Below are 27,695 nucleotides of genomic sequence, written 5' to 3'. Positions count from 1 at the left end.
TTTTATGAATGTGATGTGAACTATTATAGATGATAAAAAGGAGAAAACCATAGTTGTCAGTTTTCTCTTGATGTTTTATTTTTAAATGTTCTTTTTAGAAAGGATGAACAATGCATTACAATATTTTGTTTTAAAGCTGTGTCTGTCAAGGAATATGTCCTCTTAATTTTTTCACGTTTAAATTTGTTTAATCCAGATCTTACTGTCTGCTTTTATCGCTGTTCTCATTTAAAGTATTTGCATGTTCAAGTTTTTAACATCAATTAGTTTACCTATATTTTTAAAATGCCACTTCTGCTTGCTTTTCAACATTGCTGCTTTCACTTTGTGTTTCTTTTATTTGTATATTGTAAGTATGATGAGGTGTGTATAGTATAATCTTAATTTGAAGGGAACACTATCAGTCTAAAAAGGATTAAGTCGGTACTACATGTAGTTTACAGAAAAGAATTTATGCCTTCTAAAAGGCTATAATTCTGAAATTATCCCTATTTTTTTTAAGAAAAGATGCTGAAATCAGAGTGTAATCCTTTGAGATGGGATGGTATTTGTAGCCAACTTTGTAATAGAGAAAAAAAACACCACCCAAATAGTAAATTTTGTAATAGTAAATGAAATAATGCAGCTGGTCTGGAGGCCACCAAGAGCAGAGAGTCAGACTCAGTAGAAGACTGAAGCCAGGAGCTAGAGGCATCACCAGGAAAGAAAATGAAAATGGACATAGAGCTAATTTAGGGGGGGAGGGAATTAAAAATACAATTAGTGATGTTTATTTTCTTTGTTTTGTCATTTACAATTAGTTTTAACTAAATTTAATATTGATATTCAGTGTACTTTTATCAGTTTCATTTATAAATAATTTATGACATTTTACTTTTAAAAACAGATATTAGCATGGATATGTAAAGAACAGTTGTGAAAACAGATTATTTCAGAAATGAAACTGAGCCAAAAAATACCTGAGAGTGTTCCTTTTACTAGAATAGTTAATAGTATAACCTTTTTAGAATATTTCATAGTTTAAAAACTTAAAGTATGAAATATATTTTTACTGTGTCAAATGTTTTTAAGTAGATATTTAAGTTCTAAATACTTTCATTAATTCTTAAGAAATAGCTTTGAATTACATGGCTTTTTTATGTGTTACTTCAATTTTGGAAGAAACCATTTGAGAGAAACTAGTTTTTGTTTTAAGTGTAGCTTTAAATTATTATTTTTGAACTACAAAGGAGTAATTTAAAAAATTGAGGGGCTGGGGTTGTAGCTCAGTGGTAGAGTGCTAGCCTAGCACATGTGAGGCACTGGGTTCGATCCTCAGCACCACATAAAAATAAATGAATCAAAGGCATTGTGTCCATCTACAACTAAAAAAATATATTTTTTTAATTGAATTTTGGGCTGGGATTGTGGCTCAGTGGTAGAGCACATGCCTAGCATGGGCAGGATCCGGGTTCAATTCTTAGCACCACATAAAACTAAAAAAAAAAAAAAAAAAAAAAAAGGCATTGTGTTGTGTCCACCTACCAAAAAAAAAAAAAAAAAAAAAATAGATTCACTCTCCCTCTCCCTCTCCCTCTCCCCTTTCTCCTCTTAAAAAAAATGAATTTAACATATTTCCTTGACTACAGAATGAATGGCTACCTTTTTAAAAAATTACTATTGTTATTTGTTAGTTTTCTTTTTGTATTCCATTTTAAGGATGTCATAAATTCTAGAGAACAGCTTTCTTTTCCTGTGCACTTTATCTCAGAGAACTTAATGAATATATGAATTATACTTATTTACGTGCCTTATATTTTGAAGTAACACATTTATTCAAAGTGAAATGTGGCTTACATAACTTAGAGATTCAAAACAGCAGGGCTTTCACATTAATACCTGTAGAAGTTGTGTAACGTATCCATGAAATGGTTTGTATAGGATGAGCAATAGTAGCAACAATAATTTTTGAAGTGAGTTTTAGAAATTTTTTGGCAGTTATGTAAAATTCTTCTTAAAAAATAAGTGAGGAACACAATCCCAAAAGTAAGGATGTGATGTTTGGGTTTTTTCTTTTCCAGTGTTACTTTGTGGAATTTTAAACAACTGCCCTAGAAACTTCTAACAGTTTTCTTTAAAGTCATCAAAAACCCTTTAAAATAATAACAATTTACTAATATTGTAACCAGAATATATGCAATCTAGTATTTTAAAATTATCTACCCTTCAAAAAATTGAGTTGACATGCTGGCTGGTATTTCTGTCACAGAAGAATTTGTCAAACACTTGGAGTAGCTAAAGCTGATGACCACTATAAAAGCTAAAGCAGGATTTTTGCTTGAACATAACTGTTTACCAGGAACAGGAGGCACCAAAAGCATTTTCTATTTGGTAAATGTTCTTTAAAAGAAGGAAGAAAAGATAAACTCATTGCCTTTTGCTACCTGTTTCGTTCTTTCTGATATTATGCTGTAATTTCCAGGTTGAATACTCATTCAGCTTTCATGTAAGGTATCTGGCCATTCCACATCTTATTTGGGTAATATTATCTCAGATTTGCCAGATGATTAAAAATATACTTTCATTTCTCTTGATTTGAAAATGTAATTATATTTGGATCTACTTCGGATCATTTTTTATAATATTCCCAGAATTATTTTTTTAAAATTATTTTTAGATGTTAATGAACCTTTATTTTATTAATTTATTTATATGCGGTGCTGAGAATTGAACCCAGTGCCTCACACATGCCAGGCAAGCGCTCTACCATTAAACCACAATCCCAGCCCCCCCCCCCCAAAATTATTTTCTGTTACTGGCTTTAGAAAATTCTCAGCCATTGATCTTTCTTTCCCTTTTGGAAAAAGGGAACTTTTTCACTGTGTACTCATATGTCTCTTTTATGTTCTTTTTTAAGATTTTTTTTTTTTTGCCATGCAGTTATCTATTTGAATATTTTCTAAAATTTTGGCCTTAAAGTTCTGGTTGACTCTATGGTTCTCTCTCTTCAAAAACTACTTTTAGTATTTTATATAATTGTTTTTGTTGTTCTCTGTGGAATACTGGTCTTCTAAGGTAGTAATAGTCAAAAGAAAAAAAAATTAGAATATTTTGTAAAGAGCAAATAATATTATGTCTATTAGGTAAAACCTTGCAAGCCATCATTCCCACCCCATTAGGTAGGAAGAACCCTAAACTGCTTCACATGAATCACAAGACTTTAGTATTCACTACTGACTTTTCTTTATCACAGTCCTCTCTTCAGTTATATCTAATCTGTTAAACCCATCTAATAATCTTAATTTCAATTATTATATTTTTAGCTTCAGAATTTCTGTTTTTTATTTTTATGAAATCTAAGTCTTGAATAAAATTTCCATCTTGTCATCTGTTTTCTTGAGCATATTAACCTATCCCTTTTGTACTCTTCCGTGGTCTTAACCCTCCATATTGATTTTTTTTCTACCCTGAGCTTGAGTACTGTCATTTACAATGATATTAACTTCAGATATTCCATTTCTAGGCAGTGGATACCTTAAAAATGTTTGAGAAAAAGGACAGTAGAGTGAAAAGTGCAGCTGCAACCAACCTTTCATTCCTTTATTATCTGGTAAGTTTTATTTCTAACAATTAAGAATTGTTCATGTGTTATTTTTATATTGCTGAATATCTACCTAAGAATCATGCCTAATGAGAGGCCCCCCAAAAAAAAGAGTGGTGGAGAATGTTAAGTGGAATGTGAGGTGTATAGAAGATCTGATCATGGCAGGTGCTGGACTTGGGTGTTTGCAGACATGAGTAAGAAGACCATCTCTAAAGGAGATGGGAGGGAGAAAAATTGTGGTAGTGAACATCATAAAATTATGGAACTACAGCTAAGGTGTGAGCTAGAGATATCTTTCAACTCCTTCCTGTTAGTGGTGAAGAAAAATATTTTACAGAGGAGTACCTCTGTAGAGGTGAAAGCTTAGATCGAGTATCGTAGTACTGTAGATGGAGTATCATCTATAGCAAGCATTCATTGAGTGCCTACTGACTGCAAATCATTGGGAATGATTGTTTCTTAATTAGTAATGATTGTTTTTTAAATTGGGAATGGTGGGTAAGTAGATGAGGAGGGAAGGTTCAAAATAGAGAACAATAAATTAATGTTGGTAATAAGTACTAAGGCATTCAGAAAAGACAAATAACATTTTAGTTTAGGATTTTCAGAAGATATTTCATAGAAAAGTTGGTTCTTCAAGGTCTGAATATAACATAGAAGCAAGAAAGTGATGGGAAGGAAGTATACAAAACAGTGATTGTGTTTTGTTAAATTATATCCAGTCCTTTTACAACTTATGATTTATGCACCACTGAGAATCACTGTTGTGCTGACCTGCTGTTATTAATGGAAAGGTACTATCCCTTATGTGTGCTAAGATGAAGAAATAGATGAAAGCTACTGGTTAAAAAAGGACTGCAGGGCTGGGGTTGTGGCTCAGCGGTAGAGTGCCCACATAGCATGTGTGAAGCCCTTGGTTCAATCCTCAGCACCACATAAAAATAAATAAATAAAGATATTGTGTTCATATACAACTAAATATGTATATTTAAAAAAGGGGGGGGGGATCCAGTATATAGAAACTACCGGCAGAAGAGTAGTGCCAGTTGCATGTCCAGAGGGTGCTGATTAGGGGGGAAAGAGGCTGTATGTTTTTGAATATATTTAAAATTTGTTTTATATTAATGGTGATACATCTAGAGAGAAATGTCCAGGAGGCATATGAACTGATCTCAGAAGGGAAATTGGGATTGGAGATAATATTCAGTGGTCATCTCTGTAGAGGTGAAAGCTTAAAATTGAGAAGTAACTTTGGGATATATAAACACTGAGGAGGCAAGAGTAAGATTCATACTGAGAAGATAGGAAAACAACCAAGATAGCATGATGTCTTTGAAGTAAAAGGTGGCACAAAGAGAAAGTAAGCAGCATTGATTCACCAGAGGGGCAGTTCAAAAGAATGGAACTTTAAAAAGGCCCCTGATGCTGTTTAGATTGCAGATTCAAAATACAAAATGGAGATTTCTCTTGGCAGAGCTCTTCACATCAGTTTCAGGGGTAGGGTAAGAGGGTTAGGGGTGGGAATTCGAATCTGGAGGGAACAAGCAGAATTGAGCAGAAAGACAAGTTGGGCTATAATGCAATCCCCAAAGTCCTTGCCAATCTTGGATGATGCTCTGAAGGTAGAATATCCCCCATTGGGGTGGGGGACTGGGTCTTTGTACCCCTGCATCAACCAGTCATCGAATATAGCCTCCCCACCAGGAAGAGGGCATTCACAAAAAGTAAGCAAAATAGTTCTCTCTCATTCTCTCTCTCTGCAGCCCAGGGTAATTTCCAGAGAGGTCTGCAAGCTCAGGCTGGTAGACAGCAGCATTATCAGCACTTGTAAAAGACAAAGCTAGAGGGTAAAGTGCAGTATCTAGTATATCCATTAAATTTTGAGCTTACAAAGTCATGAATGAATTTTGTGAAAATTATTGAATTGGTAACCACATCTTCACCAAGTTTGATAAATGTATTGGAGAAAGCTAACAGCAACTTTTAAGGAAGGAAGGGAAAGAACTATTGTATTTGCAGAGCTGTTTGAGCATCTGATCAGTAAATTATTGTACCTGACTCTGAGGAAAGAGATTATAACCAAAAATGTTATGACATAGCCAGGCATGTTAGCACACACCTGTGACCCCAGCTACTCAGGAGGCTTTGAGGCAGGAGAATCACAAGTTTGAGGCCAACCAGGCAACTTAGCAAGTCTGTCTCAAAATAGAAAAGTTTTTTAAGAAGGCTGGGGATGTAACTTAGTAGTAGAATATCCCTGGGTTCAATCCCCAGTGCTACATACATCACAAAAAGTAGTTATGACACAAACTGATGAGTCTATTATGTAGTAGTATATGATATATAATTGAAAGTATATTGTTGTTATCCAGCATATATTTCAGTTTTCTGTTGCTGTGTAAAGAACTGTCCCCCAAACTTAATGGCTTAAAATGACCATGTATTTGCTCACATTCTGCCTTATGAGCTAGGTTTACCTGGGTGTTTCTTCTGCTGGTCTTGCATAGGGTTACTCCTTTAGCTCCCATCATCTAAGATTTCACTGAAGCTGGATGTCCAAATGCCTCTCTTCAAGATATCTAGCACGTGTTTGGTGAGGACATCACAGCAGGAGAATCCTAAGCTTCTTATGTGGCACAGGGTTCCATGAGAGTGAATCTCAGTGCACAGGTACATATTAGGCTCTTGCATGCATTGAGCTTATAACTATTTTTTAAAATATTTTTATTTTTAGATATAGGTGGACATAATATCTCTATTTTATTTTTATGTGATACTGAGGATGGAACCCAGTGCCTCCCTCATGCATGGTAGACAAGCGCTCTACCTCTGAGCCACAACCCCAGCCCAGAGCTTATAACTGTTTTATTGGGCAGATCAAATAGGGGGTAGAACCATTGCTAGAGCACAACTACTAGGAGGTGTGATCCATTGGGGACCATTATTGTAACACTCTGCCACTACCTGCACTTGTCTTTTCATAAGCCTCATGTACTTCCTCCTTTCAAGACACATCAGAGTTTCATCTATTTCACCATATCAGGCTCAAAGGCAAGGATCTGTGGCAGGTCTGGGTAGATGGGGCTTTCTCAGGCACAGTTCCTCTTCCCTGTGAAAGATCTTGAGCCAAAGATCTGTGGATGAAGACCCATTATTTTCCCCTTTATATTTAACATAATCTCAATCTTGCTTTCTTTTTTTTTTTATTGTTAGTATTTTTATTTCACATAAGTTTGAGTCCAACCATTTCAGCTTAGAGGGGAAGGGGAAGAATGATATGAGTGTCATCACAAAGCACAGTATTAAATTATTAAATTGCTGGTTTTTTTTTTTTACTCTGTTAGCTTTCTTTTTTTTTTCTCTGTTTTTTTTATTGGATGTTCACAACATTACAAAGCTCTTGACATATCATACTTCATACATTAGATTGAAGTGGGTTATGAACCCCCAATTTTACCCCAAATGCAGATTGCAGAATCACGTCGGTTACACATCCACAATTTTACATAATGCCCTATTAGTAATTGTTGTATTCTGCTACCTTTCCTATCCCCTACTATCCCCCCTCCCCTCCCCTCCCTTCTTCTCTCTCTACCCCATCTACTGTAATTCATTTCTCTCCTTGTTTATTTTCCCATTCCCCTCCCAACCTCTTATATGTAATTTTGTATAGCAATGAGGGTCTCCCTTCATTTCCATGCAGTTTTCCTCATCTCTCCCTTTCCCTCCCATCTCATGTCACTGATTAATGTTACTCTTTTCTTCCTACTCTTCCTCCCTGCTCTGTTCATATTTGCTCTCATTATATCAAAGAAGACATTTGGCATTTGTTTTTTAGGGATTGCCTAGCTTCACTAAGCATAATCTGCTCTAGTGCCGTCCATTTCCCTGCAAATTCTATGATTTTGTCATTTTTATTGCTGCATAGTACTCCATTGTGTATAGATGCCACATTTTTTTATCCATTCATCTACTGAGGGGCATCTGAGTTGGTTCCACAGTCTAGCAATTGTGAATTGTGCTGCTGTAACATCGATGTGGCAGTATCCCTGTAGCATGCTCTTTTAAGGTCTTCAGGGAATAGTCCAAGAAGGGCAATAGCAGGGTCAAATGGTGGTTCCATTCCCATCTTTCCCAGGAATCTCCAAACTGCTTTCCAAATTGGCCGCACCAATTTGCAGTCCCACCAGCAATGTACAAGTGTACCCTTTTCTCCACAACCTCTCCAGCACTTGTTGTTGTTCGACTTCATAGTGGCTGCCAATCTTACTGGAGTGAGATGGTATCTTAGGGTGGTTTTGATTTGCATTTCTCTGACTGCTAGAGATGGTGAGCATTTTTTCATGTACTTGTTGATTGATTGTATATCCTCCTCTGAGAAGTGTCTGTTCAGGTCCTTGGCCCATTTGTTGATTGGGTTATTTGTTCTCTTATTGTCTAATTTTTTGAGTTCTTTGTATACTCTGGATATTAGGGCTCTATCTGAAGTGTGAGGAGTAAAGATTTGTTCCCAGGATGTAGGCTCCCTATTTACCTCTCTTATTGTTTCTCTTGCTGAGAAAAAACTTTCAAGTTTAATTGAGTCCCATTTGTTGATTCTTGTTGTTAACTCTTGTGCTATGGGTGTCCTATTAAGGAATTTGGAGCCCGACCCCACAATCTGTAGATCGGAGCCAACTTTTTCTTCTATCAGACGCAGAGTCTCTGGTTTGATATCAAGTTCCTTGATCCATTTTGAGTTAACTTTTGTGCATGGCGAGAGAAAGGGATTCAGTTTCATTTTGTTGAATATAGATTTCCAGTTTTCCCAACACCATTTGTTGAAGATGCTATCCTTCCTCCATTGCATGCTTTTAGCCCCTTTATCAAATATAAGATAGTTGTAACTTTGTGGATTAGTCTCTATGTCCTCTATTCTAAACCATTGGTCCGCCCGCCTGTTTTGGTACCAGTACCATGCTGTTTTTGTCACTATTGCTTTGTAATATAGTTTGAAATCTGGTATCGCTATACCACCTGATTCACACTTCCTGTTTAGAATTGCTTTTGCTATTCTGGGTCTTTTATTTTTCCATATGAATTTCATGATTGCTTTGTCAATTTCTACAAGATATGCCGTTGGGATTTTGATTGGCATTGCGTTAAACCTATAGAGAACTTTTGGTAATATCGCCATTTTGATGATGTTAGTTCTGCCTATCCATGAACAGGGTATGTTTTTCCATCTTCTAAGATCTTCATCAACTTCTCTCTTTAGGGTTCTGTAGTTTTCATTATATAAATCTTTCACCTCTTTTGTTAGGTTAATTCCCAAGTATTTTATTTTTTTTGAGGATATCGTGAATGGAGTGTTTTTCCTCATTTCCGTTTCAGAAGTTTTGTCGCTGATATACAGAAATGCCTTTGATTTATGCGTGTTGATTTTATATCCTGCCACTTTGCTGAATTCATTTATTAGTTCTAGTAGTTTCTTTGTAGACCCTTTTGGGTCTTCTAGGTATAGGATCATGTCATCTGCAAATAGTGATAATTTAAGTTCTTCTTTTCCAATTTTTATGCCTTTAATTTCTTTCGTCTGTCTAATTGCTCTGGCCAGTGTTTCGAGAACTATATTGAATAGAAGTGGAGATAGAGGGCATCCCTGTCTTGTTCCGGATTTTAGAGGGAATGCCTTCAACTTTTGTCCATTCAGAATGATGCTAGCCTGAGGCTTAGCATAGATAGCTTTTACAATGTCAAGGTAAGTTCCTGTTATCCCTAATTTTTCTAATGTTTTGAACATAAAGGGATGCTGTACTTTGTCGAATGCTTTCTCTGCATCTATCGAGATGATCATATGGTTCTTATCTTTAAGTCTATTGATGTGGTGAATAACATTTATTGATTTCCGTATATTGAACCATCCTTGCATCCAGGGATGAATCCTACTTGATCATGGTGCACAATTTTTTGATGTGTTTTTGTATTCGATTCGCCAGAATTTTATTGAGGATTTTTGCATCTAGGTTCATTAGAGATATTGGTCTGTAGTTTTCTTTCTTTGAGGTGTCTTTGTCTGGTTTCGGAATCAGGGTGATGTTGGCCTCGTAGAATGAATTTGGAAGAGCTCCCTCTTTTTCTATTTCCTGAAATAACTTGAAAAGTATTGGTTTTAATTCTTCTTTAAAGGTTTTGTAAAACTCCGCTGTATATCCATCCGGTCCTGGGCTTTTCTTGGTTGGTAGTCTTTTGATGGCTTCTTCAATTTCATCCATTGATATTGGTCTGTTCAAATTGTGTGTATCCTCCTGACTCAGTCTGGGTAAGTCATATGACTTAAGAAATTTATCGATGTCTTCACTATCTTCTATTTTGTTAGAATATAGGTTTTCAAAATAATTTCTAATTGTCTTCTGTATTTCTGTAGCATCTGTTGTGATATTGCCTTTTTCATCCCGTATGTTAGTAATTTGAGTTCTCTCTCCTCTTCGTTAGCATGGCTAAAGGTCTGTCGATCTTATTTATTTTTTCGAAGAACCAACTTTTAGTTTTGTTAATTTTTTCAATAGTTTCTTTTGTTTCAATTTCATTGATTTCCGCTCTGATTTTAATTATTTCTAGCCTTCTGCTACATTTGCTGTTGTTTTGTTCTTCCTTTTCTAGGGCTTTGAGGTGAAGTGTGAGCTCATTTATTTGTTGGTTTTTTCTTTTTTTGAGGAATGACCACCAGGCGATGAATTTTCCTCTTAAAACTGCTTTCATTGTGTCCCATAGGTTCCGATATGTTGTGTCTGTATTTTCATTTATCTCTAAGAATTTTTTGATTTCCTCCTTTATGTCTTCTGTAACCCATTGATCATTCAGTAACATATTGTTCATTTTCCATGTGATGTAGGATTTTTCCTTCCTTCTTTTATCATTGATTTCCAGTTTCATTCTATTATGATCAGATAAAATGCATGGTATTATCTCCACCCCTTTATATTTACTGAGGGTTGCCCTATGGCATAATATATGGTCTATTTTTGAGAAGGATCCATGTGCTGCTGAGAAAAAAGTATATCCATTTGATGATGGTTGATATATTCTATATATGTCAGTTAAGTCTAGGTTATTGATTGTGATATTGAGTTCTATAGTTTCTTTATTCAATTTTTGTTTGGAGGATCTGTCCAATGGTGAAAGAGGTGTGTTGAAGTCACCCATAATTATTGTGTTCTGGTCTATTTGATTCTTGAACTTGAGGAGAATTTGTTTTATGAATGTCGCAGCACCATTATTTGGTGCGTAAATATTGATAATTGTTATGTCTTGTTGGTGAATGGTTCCTTTTAACAGTATATAATGACCTTCTTTATCCCTTTTGATTAACTTAGTCTTGAAGTCGATTTTATTCGATATGAGGATGGCCACTCCTGCTTGCTTACGAGAACTGTGTGCGTGGTATATTTTTTCCCATCCTTTCACCTTCAGCCTGTGTAAGTCTTTTCCAATCAGATGTGTCTCCTGGAGGCAGCATATTGTTGGATTTGTTTTTTTAATCCATGATACCAGCCTATGTCACTTTATTGGAGAGTTTAGGCCGTTAACATTCAGAGTTACTATTGATATATGGTTTGAACTTCCATCCATGTTTGATTGTTTATCCTTTTTTTTTTTTTTTTAAATTTAGTTTGTTTCTCCGTGATTATCTTTCCCCTCGCCCTCTGTCTTTACTGAGGCACTTCCCACTGATGGTTTTGGTTATTGTTTTTCATTTCTTCCTCGTGTAGTGTTTTGCTCAAAATGCTTTACAATGCAGGTTTTCTGGCTGCAAATTCTTTTAACTTTTGTTTATCATGAAAGATCTTTATTTCGTTGTCATACCTGAAGCTTAATTTTGCTGGATACAGAATTCTTGGTTGGCATCCATTGTCTTTCAGTGTTTGAAATACGTTGTTCCAGGATCTTCTCGCTTTCAGCGTCTGTGATGAAAAATCTGTTGTTAATCTTATTGGTTTACCCCTAAATGTAATCTGTCTCCTTTCTCTTGTAGCTTTTAATATTTTCTCTTTGTTCTGTATATTGGATATCTTCATAACAATGTGTCTTGGCGTTAGTCTACTGTGATTTTGTGTGCTCGGTGTCCTGTATGCATCTTCAATTTGTATATCTGTTTCCTTTTTTATTTCTGGAAAGTTTTCTGTAATTATTTCATTCAGCAGGTTTCTCATTCCCTTGGTTTGAATCTCTGTACCTTCTTCTATCCCGATGACTCGTAAGTTTGGTTTCTTCATGTTATCCCATAGCTCTTGGATGTTTTTCTCGTGATTTTTTACCAGCCTTTCTGAGTTGGCTAGACTCTTTTCAAGATGGTATATTTTGTCTTCATTATCTGACGTTCTAGTTTCTACTTGCTCCACTCTGTTAGTGATGCTCTCAATTGAGTTTTTAATTTGGTTTATCGTTTCCTTCATTTCTAGAATTATTGTTTGATTATTTTTTATAATCTCTATCTCCTGATAAAGATGCTTAACTTCTTCTTTTAGCTGTTTATGTAATTCATTCTCAATGTGTTCTTTCGCTGCTTGAATTTGCTGTCTTGTATCCTCTTTAAGGTTCCATTCCATCTGTCTAAGGTGTTCCTTGAGGTCTTTATATGACCATTTTTCTGATGACTCTAGGTCCTCCTGAATATTTAGGCTGTCCTGCATTGTTTGTACTCCTTTTCTTCCTTGTTTCTTGAAGCTGCTCATGTTGCTTCTTGTTCTGTTTGACTGCTGAGTTACTGTTTATTCCTATAAATTTATTTGATGCTTGGGAGGAAAGGTATTAGAAGGGAAGGGAAGAAGTCACTAAGGAGAATGAGAGTAGGCAGGTAGAATTCAAGGAAGGGGGGATAAGAAAAATGAAAAGACAAAAGAAGAAAGAAATAGGAACTAAAAAAGAACAAAAATTTTAAAAAATAATAATAATAATTAAAAAAATTAAAATTAAAGTTAGAAGAGAAAGAAGAAGAAAAAAAAACAAGATAGAAAAATGAAGATGAAAGAAAAACCCCAATCAAAAACATAAACAAAAACAAAGACAAAAACAAAACAAACAAACAAAAAAAAAAACCAAGATAGAAAAATGAAGATGAAAGAAAAACCCCAATCAAAAACATAAACAAAAACAAAGACAAAAACAAAAACAAAAAACTAATAAATGCCGTCTTAGAGTTTGATTAACTTCTCAGAAATTGTTCCTTTTTTACGATGGGGTCGGAGAACATCCTGACAGATTTTATTTGCGTTCTCAAAAGCCAATTGCGTAACGATAAATTCGCTAGCTCCTGGGTCCCCGATGGACCTGTTCGCAGCCTGATACAGTTGGGCTACGAAATCTGAATAAGTCTCACTGGCACCTTGTCTGATTTTGGTAAGAACTAAATTGGACTGGTCCTTGGGGACAATTTGTCTCCAGGCACGTTTTGCACCATCAGTTATTTGATTGTACACTACAAAATCATAATTTAACTGTCTTTCTAAATTAGCAAAATCTTCAGTCCCTAAAAACATCGTTACTGGCGTTTCTATGCCCTGTCTTCTGTTTCTTTCTGCCTGTTCATTACAAAAATCAGTCCAATAAGTTTTCCGAAGCAGGTAATCTCCCCCGCTCAGACAAGATCTGGCTAAAAAAATCCAATCACTAGGAGGAAGGGGTTGTGAGCAAATATTTTCTATCAGACTCTGAACAAAAGGCGAATTTGGGCCGTACGTTTCACATGCATTTTTCAATTCCTTGATAGTTTTAAATGGAATTACAGCATGAACTCTAACTCTCTGATCTTGTTCATTAGTTTGCTCAAAAACTGGAAAGAGGTGAAAACCAGTAGTATCCTCTCCCATTTCTTGAGCCTTCCTAATACCTTGCTGAACTGGGGTAAGAAAAGTCATCTTTAATTCAGCACACCTGTTAAATTTGGTCCTTCTAGCAGGTACCGGCCAAATTTCAAAAGCTTGGGCAGGTGGTGCTAAATGCAGTCTATTAAAATTTTTCTCTAAGTCCTGAGTTTCCACGTCTAATTCTTCTTCCTCAGATTGTGAGCTGCTATCAGACTCTGTACTATTGCCATTTGGAATTTGGGTTTCTAACTCACGTGGCTGAGAAGAAACCTGAGCCCCTCTAGGAGTTTCCTCTGTATTTTCCACTCCAGGAAGATTGTTTACCACTTCCGGAGGGCTCTCCAAGATTAGAGATGCTTCTTCTGTATCATGCTGTTCTGTACAATCTGTCTGCGGGCTAGCTTGCACAATTCTAACCTTTGTCTTGGCTTTTAGCACTTTTGTTTTTAAACAGCTCAAAGGAAAGGAAATTAACTTAGCTTCAGGCTGATTTTCCATTTGAATAGACCTAATAGCTCTTTGAATGCCTTTTAGAAGGTCTTCTGGCAGCCACGAACTCTGGCCCATGTATTCAAAGAGACAGACTTCTAGGGCTGTCCAAGTTTTCTGTATATTCTCTATACCTCCAGGTATTTCAGTAGAAAGACAGACTTTCTGTAACTTTCTTCCTAATTTCTCCCAAGTAAGTAAATTTGGAGACTCTTGATCACAAAACCAAGGACAATATTCACCTACAATCTTTAAGAATTGTAATAACTGAGTTTTCTTTATCTGTTTTCCTTTCTGATTAATTATACTGTCTAAAATAGTCAGATACATTTCCTTATCCGAAGAAGTAGATTTTCCCATTTTAAGTAATTTAACGTCTCTTTCCTTCAATATCTCCCGGTACTTTTGTGACCCAAATGTCACTTCTTCCTTATCTTTATCTTTATTCTTTATCTTCCTTTATCTTTATTTCTTTTTCCTTATCTTCCTTTTTATTCTTTATTTCTTTCCCTTATCTTTTTAGCGCGCGCTCCCACTCAATCTAACTAATTCAGAATGCCCCCCTCATGGGCGCCAATTCTACCACGTGGCCTGCGCAGTGGTTTCATTAATGAGGTTCTAGGCATTAAGTTAGTTAGAAGAGATCAAAATAAAACACACAGACAGTACCTTATTTTATATTGCTAGGTCCGAGACGGCTCACCTCCCTGGTTCCCGCCTCCAGCCGCCCAGCAGGGCAGCGAGGATTACTCTGGGCTAGCAGGAGAGAGAGAGAGCGAACACGCCGGGGAGTAGCCTTTTATTTGGGGGACAAGAGATTCAGGGGAGAATTCCATCCAATGAAGGTTGGGGGGGGGGCTGCACTCCAAGGTCAGGGTCAGTGATTGGGTCTCCAGGGTCAGTGGTTATGCACACCCCCACACGGATGGGCTCTCTCATCAGGAAAGGGTCGGGATAGCTCCGACACAGCCAGAGCGCCTCAGGCCCTTAACGGGAGTCACCCAATCACGTGTCAGAATGGCTCCCCACACACCAGGTCAAGTCTTTCCCGTCAGTACGCGGGAACCAATCAGTGTGCAGCAGCTCCTCCCAGACTGGGCGAGTCTCCAATCCTGAGTGCCTAGGGCCTCCTCTTGTGTCCAATCACTTCCACTTTTCCTCTAGCCAGGCCCCTCTCACCACAATATTGGCTACAGGCCAGGTCTGCTGCTCCCGGGAGCCCTGTTTTCATGAACGACTGGGCTCACTCCTCCAGATTGCCATTCCCTCAGACCCTAAGATTGTAGAGCTTGGGGCTGAGAATCCTCAGCGAATTTTACTTGCCCTCCGGTAGCCACACCCCCGTAGCTGGTGCAAGAGACCTCAGCAGTCAGCCCTGGCAGGAGCGGCAGTCCCGCACCACCTCTGACTCCCTCGGGCTGGCTGTAGCACTCACAGGAGAGCTGGGAGGGGCCCTTAAGTTTTCCCCGATGCGTGGAGAGGGAAAGCCAGGGGTCCACACACCTGTAGCAGCAGGCTTCAATGAAGTTATCTCCTCCCCCGCAGCCCTGCGACACCAGCCCTCCGCCACAGTGGTGTCCCCCGCAAACGGCGACAGTTCGCCTCCCCCTGCCGGGCGACCAACGCCACGGGGGTCCCCACTGTTTCTCCCAAGCCCCGCCTGGACCCTGCGGCCACTACCCACGAAGGCCCGGCAGGCATCCACCTCCGTAGGATGAGAAGGGCTGACCAGCCGCCTCAGCCGGATGGCTTAATGCTGAGTCGCAGCTGTCTGTCTCAGCTTTTCAGACGCGGCGGTGCGGGGCACGGGGCATGGAGAGGCTTACTCACTTCCCGCCGCCATCTTCCTCTTCTCGCTATTTCGGGATGATGGCGGGGTGCTGGCTCGCTCTCTCCGGTGTGTCTTAGCCTCGGGCTCCCGCGCCTCTCTCTGCCGCAGCCTCCACAGCCAGCGCTGCCCTGGTCGCTCTCTCCGCCCCCGACGTTCCCGGCTTCTAGCCGCACCGCGGCCCGGTCCGTGTCTTTCTGGCTCGCGGCGCCCGGGGCCGGGGAGGCGACGGCCCCTCTCCGGCAAGTACCGCAGTTCCCGGGCCCCGAGTCCCGGCGGCCACAAACCGACACTTCTAATAGACCTACCAGATCCCGGCAGGACCCCTCTTCATGGAATTTTGCTAGAAGCCTGCCGCTGTTCCAAAGGGTCTTTTTGATCCCATTAATGTGTAGACATTAGAATCGCTGCTTTCTCGTCGGCGGCCATGTTCCCCCCTCTCAATCTTGCTTTCTACCCAGAGAAATTTGTGGCTCACGGGCCTACTTTTATTTTGTACTGGATCTGTTCCTTTACTTCAAGTTAGTAACTCTTTTGTCAGTCTGACTCCCTTAAAAACGTGGAGGATTTTCTGTAAGTCTTATTGAAGTTAATTTCATGACCTAAAAGCCACATTTATAATTCCTTTCAAGACAAAACCCTTTTTGCTTAGGTGTACAAGCTGTCGAATAGAGCCCTGAGGTCATAGAAGCCTTTTTTTTTTACCTGAGAAAGTAAGCAAAACAGTTACTTTAAATCTTTCTGAGATGTTTACAGAAAGTGTTACAACCATGCCCTTGAGTTGATTGTACCCTGCATCCATTTCCTATTTTGAGATTTTTTTGCCACCAAGATAGACATGAAATAATTTTATTTTCCAACTCAGAAAATCTTGCTTCTTTTGTACTTCCTCTAAGTTCTGTCTGCAAACTGAATGATTCTGTCTTTAGCTTGTCTCTCTCTTCCTCTGCCTTGTCACCCCCAGTTAAAAATAAGTTCATTGGCAATTTCAATATCCTGCTAGAAATCTCCTATAAGTAGAAGTTTTGTCAGTTGTTTCACAACTACCAACATGACTTGCCCTTTACACAGCCTCTGATAACAGTTTCTTCCTGACTTTCCAGGTTCCAGTCCCAGTTCACTTATCTCTTCAGTCCCCAACAGCAGCCCTTCACATCTTTTCTAAATTCTTCCTGCTGCCTAGTACAAAAGACAGTGTTGTGTGTTTTAGTTTTTATGACAGCAGCACCTACTTGTAGGAAACAGTTTAAATGAGTCAAAGTCCACCCAAAATCTTGTACATGAATGTTCACAACAGCATTATCCATAATAAACAAAAGGTAGGTAGAAGCAACCCAAGTATCTATCAGCAGTGAAGGGATAAACAAAATGGTATATCCACATGATGAAATGTTAGTCAAACGTTAAAAAAAAAAACAGACTACTGATATGTACTATAAAAACTTTAAAAATAGGCTGAGTGAAATAAGCCAGACACAAAAGGTCACATGTCACATGATTCCATTTATATCGAATGTCCAGAATAGGCACAAAGATAGAAAATGGATTAATGGTTACTAAGAGTTACGGAGGTAGGAAAAAATGGAGAGAGACTACTGATGGGTATAGGGTTTCTTTGGAGGGTAATCAAATATTCTGTAAGTAGACACTAGTGATAGCAGCACAACTTTGTGAATGTACTAAATGCCACTTACTTGGACATTTTAATGATGTAGTTAATTTCATGATATATAAGTTCTATCTCAGTTTTTAAAAAGTTTAATGGGGGACAGTCATTGTAGTTGTTATGAGAAAAGAGGTGTGGACACTAGATCTTCCATAGTTGTTCAGGAGCCTTGATGGTGAGGTACAGAGGAGGGCTGGGATCTGAGGAGGAGTCACCATCAATTGGTAAGTAGCAATGACACCCAGCTGCCACAGCAGGACCTGGGGACCATCATGGGGAATATCTGTTGGAAGCTGTGGCTTCTGCACAGCCGCCTCCTAGGGGTCTGCAGTGAAGCCCTGCCACATAGCAGGGAGAACACACTTGGAAAGAAGAGTTTGATATGGAGTGGAGGTCAGCGAGGATAGGCTGGCACTCATGGGCATTGGTCCTGCGTCTAGTGACAAGAAAACAGAGTGTGAAGGCCACTAGCTGTATTAGTTCTGTATTCCAGATGCCATACAGGTTCCTTTTATAGCCATATCTAGGCAAGAGTCAGACAAAGAAGAGCCTGTCTGGCACAGGCTGCCACACTACTTAAAAACAGATTCTGCCAGGCCCAGTGCATGCCTATAATCCCAGCTACTCAGGAGGCTAAGGCAGAAGAATCAAGAATCTGAGGGTAGTCTAGGTGATTTAATGAGACTCTGTCTCAAAATAAAATTTAAAAAAGGACTGGAGATGTAACTCAAAGGTAGAACACTCAGGCTGAGGTTATAGCTCAGTCATGGAGCGCTTACCTAGCAGGTATGAGGCACTGGGTTTGATCTCAGTACCACATAAAAATAAATAAAATAAAGGTGTGGTGTCCATCTACAACTAAACAATATTTTTTAAAAAAAAAAAAAGAACACTCCTGGGTTTGATCCCTGGAACTGCAAAAAGAGATAGAGAGAGAGATTCTTATGGCTCATGTGAGTGATGGCAAAGTCATGATTAAGCATTTGGCAGTGAAGAGGGAGAGAAATAAGAGATTGCTAGAAGTACAGAGGCCTTGTGGGTGATGCAGCCAGTGTGCAGGGGCAGGGAGGACAGGGATGCCTTTCTATCTATTTCAGTGCTTCAGGTAGGAAGGGGAGCACTGCAATAAATGAGGACATGGAATTTGGGCGTTGAACATGGTACCACCTACATATAAATAGTGTTATTCAAACCATGAGACTGGAGAAGTCAGTCATAAGACACTTGGGTGGTTGAGCTTGACAAATAAAAATCTTTTGTAGAAATAGCCTATCAAAACCAAGATATTTAAAATACTTGTTTCTGTTCATTGTTATCTACAATTTGAAAAACTGTTTATGATGTGTGTAATCTCAGAACAATATGAAAAGCTATTTGATGAAACTCAATTTGTATATCTTTTATACTTTATTTAGGAAAATGATTTTGCACAAGCCAGCAGCTATGCAGATTTAGCTGTGAACTCTGATAGATATAACCCATCAGCTCTTACTAATAAAGGGAATACAGTTTTTGCAAATGGTGATTATGAGAAGGCAGCTGAATTCTATAAAGAGGCTCTAAGAAATGATTCTTCTTGTACTGAAGCCCTTTATAATATTGGTAAGTGAAACAAGAAACAAGGCTGAAGTTGCTTTTTGTATTATATTTTTAGTTTTTTTTTTTTTTTTTTTTTTGCTAACTCATTAGGAGGAGAAGTTGACTTCCTTCCAACAAAAAAATTGAAAAGACCTTGCCTCTGAGATTACAGATTATTCTGAATATGAAATTAATGATTCCAAAGCTGTGCATATATAAAATTTGGGTTGATGCTGTTACATTGCAAAGAAGCTTTTTCAATTACTGTTCTACCACAGCATGTAAGACTAATTTCAAAAATTCTTATTGATATTGAATAATATAATTCTTTTTAGCCTTTTCCAAACAAGTAAGAATCTCATTTTCAGGGCTGGAGTTATAGCTCAATGGTAGAGCACTTGCCTAGCACATGTGAGGCACTGGGTTTGATCCTCAGCACCACATAAAAATAAATAAATAAAGGTACTGTGTCCATCTACAATTAAATTTTTTTTAAAAAAAGAAGTTTCAAATATACGAAAAAAGGCACACAGTAAACGTAAATACTCATAGTACCTTTCACCCTAGTTTAACACATTTTAACATTTTGCTATATTTACTTTAGATTTTGTTTTTAAGAAACAAAATATTGCAAGACATTAAGGCTCCCCGCCATCTCATTCCCTTCCCTGCTTTCAGAGGTTACCTGAAATGGGAATCATTGATCCCTGGGCGAGTTTGCAGTTTGCAATGTTGCAAACTAACATGTTTACATAATACTGGGTCTTGTTGAAGTTTCTTTTAAAGTTTACATCTGCTTGCATACATATTTTTTGCTTTTTTTGAGTTTTTTTTTCTTTTATTATCTTTTTCCATGTTGTGACTTCTCTTTAGATATCTAATACTCTTGGGCTGTCTATTGGTATTTAGCAGTTTGCAGCTAAAAGCTGAGTGGATGGAGTCTGAGTTCGTGAGAGAGGCTGATGGACTGGCACTCAGTGCAAGCTGTCTGGTCTTTTAGTTGGGAATATGTCCTTTAGTCATTTGGATCTTTTTTCCCATAGGAGACTCTTCAGTCTCCTGCCTAAAAGGAGAAAGAAAGACCTGTAGCCAGCCTTGGAATAGTAGCAATTTTAGATGGAGTCAGAAGAGAAAGCCTCACTGAGAAGTAACACATCATTTTGGAAGGGACAGAGGGTGTGGCATTTGGTATCTGGAAAGATCATTTGTGACACAGGGAAGAAAAGAGCAAAGGCCTTCATGCAAGAGCTTGCTTGACTACATAGATGCTTATTTATTCACTTAACAAATTTTTACTGTTTTCTCTACTCATTATTGTCTTTTTCAAATGCTGGGGATCATATTCAAGGCCTGGTACATGTTATGCAAGCACTCTGCTACTAATCCATAGCCTCAGCCCTCACTTTTCTACTTTGACTTTGTTTATAATTTCTTTTGTAAAACAGAAATTTTCTCTTATTAATATAATCAATTTTCACTTCTTAAAAATAAATGTTTTGGGGGCTGGGGTTGTGACTTAGAGGTAGGGCGCTCACGTGCGGGACCCTGGTTTTGATTCTCAGCATCACATAAAAATAAATAAGTGAAATAAAGGTATTGTGTCCAACTACAACTAAAAAATAAATATTTTTTTAAAAATGAATGTTTTTGTTCATTGTTTTTTGAAGCCCTTGCTTTCCCTAAGATTATAAAATCATTTTCCTATACAGGTTGAGCATCCCTTATTCCAAATGCTTAGGACCAGAGGTGTTTGGGATTTTTTTTTTTAATACTTGCATATACATAATGAGAGATCTTGGGGGATGGGACCAAGTCTGTACATGAAATTCATTTTCATTTTATATCCACCTTATTCACATAACCTAAAGGAATTTTTTAATATTTATTTTTTAGTTATAGGTAGACACAATATCTTTATTTTTTTAATTTTATGTGGTGCTGAGGATCGAATCTAGTGTCTCACACATGGTAGGTGAGTGCTCTACCTCTGAGTCACAACCCTAGCCCCGACCTGAATGAATTTTATATGATATTTTAAATGTTCCTGTGTTTTTATTCTGTCCTATCACATGAGGTCAAGTGTAGAATTTTCCACTTGTGATATGTTGAAGCTCAAAAGATTTGGAGCATTCAGATTTTGGAGCATCTTGGATATTAGGTTTTCAAATAAGGGATGCTCAATCTATATTTTCTTTTCATATTCTTACAACTTTGCTTTTTCTGTGTAGTTTCAAAATAAATTTTGAATTTTTTTAATGAAATGAGAATTTATGTATTTTTTTTCCTTCATATATAATCAGTGGTTCTGGTGTCACTTATTACTTGTTCCTTCCGTTCCACCTATGTTTTTTTTCCTTTGTGGTGCTGGGGGTTGAACCCAGTGCCTTATGCATGCAAGACAAGCACTCTTATCAACCAAGCTATATCCCCAGGCCTCCCCACTGATTTTTAAATGCCCACTAACTAAATTCTATAGCTGAGTAAATTTCTGAACTGTATATTCTTTTGATCAGTTTATCTGATGCTTTCCCCCCACTCCCACCTGTCACACTTTTAAAATTACTGAAGCTTTGTAACATGTTTGTTATCTCTGTGGAGATTCCCACCTACTATTGTTCTTTTTAAAAATTCTCAGTTCATCTTCATTTTCTCTCCTGAATGACTATTTACATACATTTAAAAATTCAGTCTGTACTTTGAGTGAATTTATGCTAATAATAATGGTTATAGATTTTCCTTTCTTTTTTTTAAGGCCTTACTTATAAGAAGCTAAATCGACTGGATGAGGCTTTGGATTGTTTCCTGAAGCTTCATGCAATTCTACGAAACAGTGCCCAAGTTCTTTATCAGATAGCAAATATGTATCTTAATTTGTGAAACCTAAGGACAGTTATTAATTCACTCAATTGGTGATTATCAATGGTGAATGAGTTTAACCATTGAGGTAATTGATGAGGATAATATTTTAAGTAAATGATGATCATAATCTAACTAGCAACAAAAATATTAACGTTTATGAAAACATTATGAGTAATCTTTAAAAAATCATTTATACTCTAAGCAGAATTAGAAATTAAAACTGTTATCATTTGTTAATATTTAGAAATATAGTATTTTGAGTAGACATAAGCTATTCATTAAAAGTAAAGTAGATACTTTAGAACATTATATTCATACTTAGTCTTGTAGGGTATCATTGAAGCAGTAACTTACTAGTAAAAGGAAAATATTGTTCATTCATGATTAGTACTATTGATTGAGTTTGGATGATGTATTTGTTTTGGCCAACAAGTAAATATGGTATATATAACTCTAAAGACCTTTATCCTCCAAAATTATGCAATACTTTGTATGAACTTACTCATTTCAATTTATTCAGTAGTCATTTGTTGAATATGAATTGTGTGTGCCAGTATTATATTTAGAACTCGGGGGAATGTCAAACTGTAAAATGCTGCTTTCATGTCAGTTTCTTTACAACTTTTAGCTTTCTTTTTTTTTTATTGATTGTTCAAAACATTACAGAGCTCATGATATATCATCTTTCATACATTTGACTCAATTCTTTTAGCTTTCTTTAGTTGTGTTTTTCCCCTACTAACATTTAGAAAAGCAGAAATTAGTTAACATTTTTAATGCCTTTCACACTATTTGAAAAGCACTTTAAGTTTCCTCATTTTATTTGTTTATGTATTTATTTGTTTGTTTATTAGAGCTTAATGGTAAGTTCCCTCATATTACTAATGTTTGACCACACCACTGAGAAGAGTAACATCTAGGTAGGTTTTACTATTATCTTGATATAAATTTCATGTAAAATGTTTAGGAAAAAAGTGTATTGTGAGGTATACCATTAATAATTTTAAGTATTATCTGCCATATTTTTGATAGCATAGATTTTTAAGTTTTAGTAAAAACTTTAGATCTAATCTCAAAAACAAACCACACATGCATGCATGTGCACACACACACAAATGACTCTTCTTTTTAAATTAAACTTTGGACTGAAATATTTTCATTTCTTTAAGATATCAAACATAAAAATAATAAGTAAATATTATTGGTATGAGCAGATTATATGCATATATGCAGAAGATTTACTAGGTATTAAAGGATGCTATAAAGAAAGAATTTCCTATCTTTGAGTTTATAGTTAAGCAAAACTCCCAGGAAAAACACGTAAAGGTGATTCCCTCATTGTGAGGAATAGAATAATTGAACATTCAGACTTTTTTTAAGGACACAGTTTGCATAATGCTTTGAATATTTCTGCTAGAAATTTGGGAGTTACTCTCAGGGGAGCATAATGAAGTAAAAAGAAAAGATATATAGACAAAGCAAGAGTGTTATGTACAGAACTGCTCCATTTTCCATCTCCATTCTTGAAAAAATCTAGAGTAATCAATATAAAATAACACATTAATGTAGGCTAAGAAATGTTTGTATTATGATATTGTTTTCAGTTTTGCTTGTTGATTAATGAATTTAGAAAAATTCTATTGCCCTTAACTGATATTGCCTAAGATATGAATTAATGGAAGATCCCAATCAAGCTATTGAATGGCTAATGCAACTGATCAGTGTTGTTCCCACTGATTCTAAAGCTTTGTCTAAACTAGGAGAACTATATGATAGTGAAGGAGATAAGTCCCAAGCATTCCAATATTACTATGAGGTATGTATATTTTCTTACTTTTCTTCTGTTCTTTTTAGTACTTTATGAATTTTAAAGGCTGTAAGCCTTTAAAAGTTTAGAAAAGCTTATTTGTTTTTAAATGAATAATGATTTATTTAAAATAAAATAAAGCATTCTTGATTGTCTAATCTACTGAACTTCTCTCCCCTCTCCCGTTGTGGTTTAGTTTCCACATAACAGTGAAACATTCAACCTTTGGTTTTTTCACTAAGCATCATCGTCTCCAGATCCATCCATTTACTGGCAAATGTCATAAAGTCATTCCTTTTTATGGCTGAATAATATTCCATTGTGTATATACACCACATTTTCTTTATCCATTCATCTGTTAAAGGGCACCTTAGGTTGGTTCCATAGCTTAGTGTAAATTGTGAATTGTGCTTATTAACATTGATGTGGCTGTGTCACTGTGGTATGCTGATTTTAGATCCTTTGGATATATGCTGAGGAGTGGGATGACTGAGTCAAATGGTAAATATTTTTAATTATAACTAGAAAATGAGAAGGTACAAATTCATTTTTAAGTTAAAACATGTTTGTAACCCTTTTTATTCCTTTAAATATTTAATCTGACTCAGATCATATATCAGTATATCTAAAAGATATTTATAGATAATTGAAAATGCATCAAAGCTGAAGTTTTCTAAATCTTGTATAGCTTCAAAACTTGAGAAGTACTTATGACAGCTCATACTTTTTGTTTAAGAAACTACATTGTGGATAAATAAATCCATTCAATAGATAAAGTATTCAAGAAGTATGTTGTGTTGCTACTGAAAATATTTTCACACTTGATGTCTTTTTTCAGTCATATAGGTGTTTCCCTTCTAATATTGAAGTCATTGAGTGGCTTGGGGCCTACTACATTGATACTCAATTTTATGAAAAAGCCATTCAATACTTTGAAAGAGCTTCTCTTATACAGTAAGTAACTTTATTAAAGCTTTATGTTTAGTTACTATCTTTGTGTTAAAATTTTTTTAGCCCTAGAAAATTGGTATCTCATAGACTTAATAAATTCAAGAAAAGTTATTAATAAACATTCATGAATTATTTTCATTTTCTGGTATTTTATTTTTTTAAAATATTGTTTGGTTGTCGATGGACCTTTATTTTATTTGTTTATACGTGGTGCTGAGAATCAAACTCACTGCCTCACACATGCTAGGCAAGCACTGTACCACTGAGCCACAACCCCAGCCTTTGTATTTTATTTGGTTTTTATTGTGACAAATATATTTCCCTTTGCATAGGATTTTAAAAATATCTTCTATAAGGTACTTTCCTTTATGTGTTTTTTATTCATATATCTGTGAACAAATATTATTTCTTTATAAATGATAAAATCACTATCTTAGTCCTAGGATTGATATTGCCTAAGATTTGAATTGAAACCAATACTGCTCAGTGTTTCTCCTCCTCCTGTTTTTTTCTCAGATGTCTTTAGTTCCTCTCCTTTTTTTAATACTTCAATTTCACTGAAAACAGGTGTCCTTTCTAGAAACTCCCCTAACATTTTCCTCTTCCTACTTTCCTATAATTTTACTCTTGTTCCTTGATGATATTCAATATAAATCACATTACCTCTCCTCTTTCTGAGCATTTGTTTTCTGTACCAGATATCTTAATTTCTTTTATTTTTATATGCTAAATTCTTTTTAAAATATATTTTTTGTTTTTAATTGACACATAGTAATTGTATTTATTTATGATATCTTTATTTGTCATGTAAGCTCTTTTGGGGTGGGAATGTTTTGTTTTTTGTACCAGGGATTGAACCCAGGGGCATTTAACCACTGATCCAATCCCCAGCCTTTTTATTTTGTATTTTGAGACAGGGTCTCACTGAGTCACTTATGGCTTCACTAAATTACTGAGGCTGGCTTTGAACTCCTTCCAGGCCGAGCCACTGGGATTACAGGCATGCGACACTGTGCCTAGCAGGGAATGTTTTTATATCACATAGTTCTTTGCAGTTTATAAAATACTTGGTATATAGTTGAATTAAATTGAATTTCCTATTATGTTTTTGTTTGTTTTACTGAAGTAACTTCTCACTTTATTGTATCTTTTATATTTTTGTATTTCTTGGTAATATGGTATTTTTTATAATTAGTTTAAGCCTATACTATTATATTTTCTTTATTTCTGTAAATTATGTCATAAAACTTAAAGAAATCCTAGGCCTGATTGGTTCATTTAATGTAATCCTATTGCACAGAATTAGAGAATGTTCTTTAATGTTATTATGATTATTATCATAAAACACTATCAGGCAGAGTAATATATGCAGTATATCTGGGAGCTGCACAAGAGAAAGAGAGAGAGAGAGGAGCAGAGAGACTATTTAAAGAAATAATAGCCAACACATCCCAAATTTGAAGGAGAACATGGATCTTCAGGTCTAAGCAGCTCAGTGAACTCCTAAGTAGAAAAACCCCACTGATACATTATAATCAAACCATTGAAAGAGAATCTTGAAAGCAGCAAAAGAAAACTAACTCGTCACATATAAGGAATCCTTGTAAGATTATTAGCAGACTCTCAGCAGAACCTTGCAAGCCAGAAGACAATGGGATGATATAAAGTCCTGAAATTTAAAAAAAAATAAGAAGAAGAAAACAAGTAAACTGTCAATCAAGTTTCCATCAAAACTATTCTCCAAGAATGAAGGATAAATTATGACTTTTCCAGTTAAACAAACTCTAAATAATCTCATAAGTTGAAAAAAATAATAAAAGGCATCCAAATTGATAAGGATGAAGAAAAATTATCCCTGATTACAGATGTGATCTTGTATGTAGAAATTGCAAAGGAATCCACAAAAAAATATATCTAATCAATGAATTCACCAAAATTGAAGAATGTAAAATCACACAAAATTCCATTGTATTTCTGTATCCTTGCAATAGACAATCCAAAAAGGAAACTGAGAAATCAATTCCATTTAAAATAACATCAAAAAGAATAAAATAAGGCCAGGGCGCAAGCCTGTAATCCCAGCAGCTCAGGAGGCTGAGGCAGAAGGATTGCGAGTTCAAAGCCAGCCTCAGCAATTGAGTGAAGCACTAAGCAAGTCTGTGAGACCCTGTCTCTAAATAAAATACAAAATAGAGCTGGGGATGTGGTTCAGTGGTTGAGTGCCCCTGAGTTCAATCCCTGGTTACCACTCCAATTCCCCGCCTCAAAAACAAAAGAATAAAATAAAAATAATTAATTTAACCATGAAGATTGAGAGACAATGAAATCTATAGAACATTCTTGAGAGAAATTAAAGACATGAATAAATGGAAAGACACTTGTGTGCATGTATTGGAAGAGTTAATATAATTAAGATGACAATACTACTCTAAGCAATATTAGATTCAATACAATCTGTATCAAAATACCAATGTTGTTTTTTATTTTGTTGTTGTTATTTTGCAGAAATAGAAAATTCATGCAATCATATGGAATTACAGGGTATTCTAAATAGATAAAATAGTTTGAAAAGAAACAATGTTAGAGGACTCATAGTTTCTGATTCCAAATTTTCCTCCATTCTATTGGAATCTAAACATTGTAGTACTGGCAAAAGGATAGATATATAGACCAACAGAACAGAATCTAAAGCCCAGAAATAACCTTCATGTATGGTAAATTGCATTTCAACCAAAGTGTTAAAAGCATTCAATGAAGAAAGGACAGTCTTTCAAGAAAGTGCTTGGAAACCAGATATTCATCTGCAAAAGAATGAAATTGGGGCTGGGTGCGGAGGCACATGTCTTTAATCCCAGCAACTTGGGAGGCTGAGGCAGGAGGATCACAAGTTCAGAGCCAGCCCCAGCAATTTATCTAGGCTTTAAATAACTTAGTGAGAGCCTGTCTCAAAATAAAAAATAAGAAGGACTGGGTATGTGGCTCAGTAGTTGAGCACCCCTGGGTTCAATCCTTGGTACCAAAACAAAAAACAACAACAACAAAAGGAATGAAATTGGACCCATTCTTAATTAACTCAAAATGGACTAAAG

The 27,695-nt window shown here is 36.4% G+C and overlaps 1 protein-coding gene across 6 annotated transcripts in view; it reads left to right on the top strand.

The window, feature by feature from the left end:
• The window catches only part of IFT88 (intraflagellar transport 88), a 265,457-nt gene that overhangs the window by 180,146 nt on the left and 57,616 nt on the right, over positions 1–27,695 (top strand). For all 6 annotated transcript variants that reach the window (XM_081280579.1, XM_081280576.1, XM_081280577.1 and 3 more), the window contains 5 exons: positions 3,503–3,589; positions 18,827–19,013; positions 21,742–21,850; positions 23,514–23,664; positions 24,494–24,609. In XM_081280579.1, the coding sequence (XP_081136705.1) occupies positions 3,503–3,589; positions 18,827–19,013; positions 21,742–21,850; positions 23,514–23,664; positions 24,494–24,609 (650 nt within the window). The remainder of the gene's footprint in view (positions 1–3,502; positions 3,590–18,826; positions 19,014–21,741; positions 21,851–23,513; positions 23,665–24,493; positions 24,610–27,695) is intronic.

This window comes from Spermophilus citellus (assembly GCF_964194105.1).
Source record: "Spermophilus citellus genome assembly, chromosome: 1".
Classification (NCBI taxonomy): domain Eukaryota; kingdom Metazoa; phylum Chordata; class Mammalia; order Rodentia; family Sciuridae; genus Spermophilus; species Spermophilus citellus.
Note: the sequence above shows the minus strand (reverse complement) of the source record. Positions and strands in the feature narration are given on the sequence as shown.